At 48.6% G+C, this 6,000-nt stretch overlaps 1 protein-coding gene across 2 annotated transcripts in view; it reads left to right on the plus strand.

Annotated features, from left to right (window-relative positions):
- lemd3 (LEM domain containing 3) overlaps positions 1-6,000 on the plus strand; it is a 47,580-nt gene that overhangs the window by 38,464 nt on the left and 3,116 nt on the right. For both annotated transcript variants that reach the window (XM_042318103.1, XM_042318104.1), the window contains 3 exons: positions 2,229-2,407; positions 2,639-2,720; positions 5,372-5,477. In XM_042318103.1, coding sequence (XP_042174037.1) covers positions 2,229-2,407; positions 2,639-2,720; positions 5,372-5,477 — 367 coding nt within the window. The remainder of the gene's footprint in view (positions 1-2,228; positions 2,408-2,638; positions 2,721-5,371; positions 5,478-6,000) is intronic.

The following is a 6,000-nucleotide window of genomic DNA, read 5'->3' on the forward strand; positions in this document are numbered from 1 at the left end:
AACCGTGGGTCATATAAACTGTATGGACCTCATGGTCTTTATTAAGAAACCGTGGGTCATATAAACTGTATGGATCTCATGGGCTTTAAGAAGCTGTGGTCATATAAACTGTATGGATCTCATGGGCTTTAAGAAGCTGTGGTCATATAAACTGTATGGATCTCATGGACTTTATTAAGAAACCGTGGGTCATATAAACTGTATGGATCTCATGGTCTTTAAGAAGAAACCGTGGGTCATAAACTGTATGGATCTCATGGACTTTAAGAAGAAACCGTGGGTCATTTAAACTGTATGGATCTCATGGACTTTATTAAGAAACCGTGGGTCATATAAACTGTATGGATCTCATGGTCTTTATTAAGAAACCGTGGGTCATATAAACTGTATGGATCTCATGGACTTTATTAAGAAACCGTGGGTCATTTAAACTGTATGGATCTCATGGACTTTAAGAAGAAACCTGGGTCATTTAAACTGTATGGATCTCATGGTCTTTATTAAGAAACCGTGGGTCATATAAACTGTATGGATCTCATGGTCTTTTTAAGAAACTGTGGTCATATAAACTGTATGGATCTCATGGTCTTTATTAAGAAACCGTGGGTCATGGACCTGTATGGATCTCATGGTCTTTATTAAGAAACTGTGGGTCATATAAACTGTATGGATCTCATGGTCTTTAAGAAGCTGTGGTCATTTAAACTGTATGGATCTCATGGTCTTTATTAAGAAACCGTGGGTCATATAAACTGTATGGATCTCATGGTCTTTATTAAGAAACTGTGGGTCATATAAACTGTATGGATCTCATGGTCTTTAAGAAGCTGTGGTCATATAAACTGTATGGATCTCATGGTCTTTAAGAAGCTGTGGTCATTTAAACTGTATGGATCTCATGGTCTTTAAGAAGCTGTGGTCATTTAAACTGTATGGATCTCATGGTCTTTATTAAGAAACCGTTGGTCATATAAACTGTATGGATCTCATGGTCTTTATTAAGAAACCGTGGTCATATAAACTGTATGGATCTCATGGTCTTTATTAAGAAACCGTGGGTCATATAAACTGTATGGATCTCATGGTCTTTATTAAGAAACCGTGGGTCATTTAAACTGTATGGATCTCATGGTCTTTATTAAGAAACCGTGGGTCATATAAACTGTATGGATCTCATGGTCTTTAAGAAACTGTGGTCATTTAAACAAATTCAGACTTTAAAAATGTTTAAATGTATTTTTTAAACTTTATTTAACCAGGCAAGTCAGTTAAGAACAAATTCTTAGTTTCATTGATGGCCTAGGAACAGTGGGTTAACTGCCTGTTCAGGGGCAGAACGACAGATTTGTACCTTGTCAGCTCGGGGGTTTGAACTTGCAACCTTCCGGTCACTAGTCCAACACTCTAACCACCAACGCTCTAACCACTAGGCTACCCTGCCGCCTCTACACTCTAACCACTAGGCTACCCTGCCGCCTCTACACTCTAACCACTAGGCTACCCTGCCGCCTCTACACTCTAACCACTAGGCTACCCTGCCGCCTCTACACTCTAACCACTAGGCTACCCTGCCGCCTCTACACTCTAACCACTAGGCTACCCTGCCGCCTCTACACTCTAACCACTAGGCTACCCTGCCGCCTCTACACTCTAACCACTAGGCTACCCTGCCGCCTCTACACTCTAACCACTAGGCTACCCTAACCCTAGGCCGTCACACTCTAACCACTAGGCTACCCTGCCGCCTCTACACTCTAACCACTAGGCTACCCTGCCGCCTCTACACTCTAACCACTAGGCTACCCTGCCGCCTCTACACTCTAACCACTAGGCTACCCTGCCGCCTCTACACTCTAACCACTAGGCCACCCTGCCGCCTCTACACTCTAACCACTAGGCTACCCTGCCGCCACGGCTTCTTAAACTAAACTACTTTGTTGTGTTTAGGGCAGATTCTGTTGTTTAGTCCCCCGAGGAGCAACGTTTCAGGGAACAAATCACATCCTGTTCAGTTTAACTGGGTTTTCCTATCATGTCAGAGAGACGAGCTATGTTCGTTTCTATTCTACCATTTAGAGACAAGCTATGTTCGTTTCTATTCTACCATTTAGAGACAAGCTATGTGTGTTTCTATTCTACCATTTAGAGACAAGCTATGTTCGTTTCTATTCTACCATTTAGAGACAAACTAGTCATAATGACTGTTCGTTTCTATTCTACCATTCCAGAAAGAAGCTGAAGAAGGTCTGGGACCTGGCTGTGACCTTCCTCTCAGCCAATGAGAGCCGTATCAGGACAGAGTCTCAGCGGATTGGCGGAGCCGACTTCCTGGTGTGGAGGTGGCTCCAGCCCTCTCTGAGCTGCGACCAGATCTCACTCATCCCCTCCAAAGTCTGGCAGGGCAAAGGTAACTAACATTCCTAGTGTGCTCCCAAATGGCACCCTGTTCCCTACGTAGGGCACTACCAACTCCCTATTAATACCCATGGTTATGAAATGTGATGTTTCGATGAGCAGGTTTCTTCCCTGCTGTTACACTGTCCATCTAGCGTCTCTTGTCTGTCTCTTGTCCATCTAACACATTTCCTGTCTTTTTCTCCATCGAATGTCTCTTTCCTGTCTGTCTCTCTTCTCTCAGCGTTCCCTCTGGACAGGAGGAACTCTCCTCCCAACAGTTTAACACCGTGTCTGAAGATCAGAAACATGTTTGATCCAGTCATGTGAGTACCAGAGGGTGTTACTAAGTCAATGTGTTCACCATCAGTCTTTAAGGTTCTGTCGGGGTTAGGGATGACCATGTACTTGTCAGGGGACTAAAACGCTCTCTTTGCATGTCGGTATCAGCAGACTGTCTCTTAGATGTGGATGTTGGCAGACTCTCTCTTAGATGTGGACGTTGACGTCGGCAGACTCTCTTAGATGAGGACTTCGGCAGACTCTCTTAGATGAGGACTTCGGCAGACTCTCTTAGATGAGGACTTCGGCAGACTCTCTTAGATGAGGACTTCGGCAGACTCTCTTAGATGAGGACTTCGGCAGACTCTCTTAGATGAGGACTTCGGCAGACTCTCTTAGATGAGGACTTCGGCAGACTCTCTTAGATGAGGACTTCGGCAGACTCTCTTAGATGAGGACTTCGGCAGACTCTCTTAGATGAGGACTTCGGCAGACTCTCTTAGATGAGGACTTCGGCAGACTCTCTTAGATGAGGACTTCGGCAGACTCTTAGATGAGGACTTCGGCAGACTCTCTTAGATGAGGACGTCGGCAGACTCTCTTAGATGTGGACGTCGGCAGACTCTCTCTTAGATGAGGACGTCGGCAGACTCTCTTAGATGTGGACGTTGGCAGACTCTCTTAGACCTGGACGTTGACGTCGGCAGACTCTCTCTTAGATGAGGACGTTGGCAGACTCTCTCTTAGATGAGGACGTTGGCAGACTCTCTTTGACCTGGACGTTGACGTTGGCAGACTCTCTCTTTGACCTGGACGTTGACGTTGGCAGACTCTCTCTTAGATCTGGACGTCGGCAGACTCTCTCTCTTAGACGTGGACGTCGGCAGACTCTCTCTCTTAGACGTGGACGTCGGCAGACTCTCTCTCTTAGACGTGGACGTCGGCAGACTCTCTCTCTTAGACGTGGACGTCGGCAGACTCTCTCTCTTAGACGTGGACGTCGGCAGACTCTCTCTCTTAGACGTGGACGTCGGCAGACTCTCTCTCTTAGACGTGGACGTCGGCAGACTCTCTCTTAGACGTGGACGTCGGCAGACTCTCTCTCTTAGACGTGGACGTCGGCAGACTCTCTCTCTTAGACGTGGACGTCGGCAGACTCTCTCTCTTAGACGTGGACGTCGTTGGCAGACTCTCTCTTAGATGTGGACGTTGGCAGACTCTCTCTTAGACGTGGACGTCGGCAGACTCTCTCTCTTAGACGTGGACGTCGGCAGACTCTCTCTTAGACGTGGGTCGGCAGACTCTCTCTCTTAGACGTGGCGTCGGCAGACTCTCTCTTAGACGTGGACGTCGGCAGACTCTCTCTTAGACGTGGACGTCGGCAGACTCTCTCTTAGACGTGGACGTCGGCAGACTCTCTCTCTTAGACGTGGACGTCGGCAGACTCTCTCTCTTAGACGTGGACGTCGGCAGACTCTCTCTTAGACGTGGACGTCGGCAGACTCTCTCTCTTAGACGTGGACGTCGGCAGACTCTCTTAGACGTGGACGTCGGCAGACTCTCTCTCTTAGACGTGGACGTCGGCAGACTCTCTCTCTTAGACGTGGACGTCGGCAGACTCTCTCTCTTAGACGTGGACGTCGGCAGACTCTCTCTCTCGGCAGACTCTTAGACGTGGACGTCGGCAGACTCTCTCTCTTAGACGTGGACGTCGGCAGACTCTCTCTCGTGGACGTCGGCAGACGTGGACGTCGGCAGACTCTCTTAGACGTGGACGTCGGCAGACTCTCTCTCTTAGACGTGGACGTCGGCAGACTCTCTCTCTTAGACGTGGACGTCGGCAGACTCTCTCTTAGACGTGGACGTCGGCAGACTCTCTCTCTTAGACGTGGACGTCGGCAGACTCTCTCTTAGACGTGGACGTCGGCAGACTCTCTCTTAGACGTGGACGTCGGCAGACTCTCTTAGACGTGGACGTCGGCAGACTCTCTCTCTTAGACGTGGACGTCGGCAGACTCTCTCTCTTAGACGTGGACGTCGGCAGACTCTCTCTCTTAGACGTGGACGTCGGCAGACTCTCTCTCTTAGACGTGGACGTCGGCAGACTCTCTCTCTTAGACGTGGACGTCGCAGACTCTCTCTCTTAGACGTGGACGTCGGCAGACTCTCTCTTAGACGTGGACGTCGGCAGACTCTCTCTCTTAGACGTGGACGTCGGCAGACTCTCTCTCTTAGACGTGGACGTCGGCAGACTCTCTCTTAGACGTGGACGCTCTCTCTCTTAGACGTGGACGTCGGCAGACTCTCTCTCTTAGACGTGGACGTCGGCAGACTCTCTCTCTTAGACGTGGACGTCGGCAGATAGGGCTCTCTCTTAGACGTGGACGTCGGCAGACTCTCTCTCTTAGACGTGGACGTCGGCAGACTCTCTCTCTTAGACGTGGACGTCGGCAGACTCTCTCTCTTAGACGTGGACGTCGGCAGACTCTCTCTCTTAGACGTGGACGTCGGCAGACTCTCTCTCTTAGACGTGGACGTCGGCAGACTCCCTCAGATGTATATTGTATCAAGTGTTTTCCCATATGTGCCACATGTACTGTCCTATCCTACCTGTGTGTTCTTGACTACCAGGTTAGAGGTGGGTTCGGACTTCTAGATGACATCTGACCCCTTTACGTGTGTGTGTTTGTAACAGGGAGGTTGGTGAAAACTGGCATCTGGCCATCCACGAGGCCATCTTGGAGAAGTGTTGTGACAACGACGGCATCGTCCACATCGCTGTCGACCAGAGCTCCAGAGAGGTGAGTGTCTGTCACAGCTGTTATATCAAGCAATGGCTGTGTTCCACCAGAACCCCAGAGAGGTGAGTGTCTGTCACAGCTGTTATATCAAGCAATGGCTGTGTTCCACCAGAACTCCAGAGAGGTGAGTGTCTGTCACAGCTGTTATATCAAGCTATGGCTGTGTTCCAAGCGGCTCCCTATTCTTTTACCAAATAGGGCTATCTTCTGTATACCACCCCTACCTGATCACAACACAACTGATTGGCTCAAACGCACTAAGAGAACAAGGCACACCTGTTCATTGAAATGCATTCCAGGTGACTACCTCATGAAGCTGGTTGAGAGAATGCCAAGAGTGTGCAAAGCTGTCAGTCATCAAGGCAAAGGGTGCCTTACTTGAAGAATCTCAAATATAATGTTTTTTGATTTAACACTTTAACAGCCATCTGGTTATATATCCCCTGACCAGGTGGAACCAACAGCCACGTGGTTATATTTCACTGACCAGGTAGAACCAACAGCCACATGGTTATATATCCAC

This window comes from Oncorhynchus tshawytscha, unplaced genomic scaffold (assembly GCF_018296145.1).
Source record: "Oncorhynchus tshawytscha isolate Ot180627B unplaced genomic scaffold, Otsh_v2.0 Un_contig_673_pilon_pilon, whole genome shotgun sequence".
In the NCBI taxonomy this organism is placed as follows: Eukaryota; Metazoa; Chordata; class Actinopteri; order Salmoniformes; family Salmonidae; genus Oncorhynchus; species Oncorhynchus tshawytscha.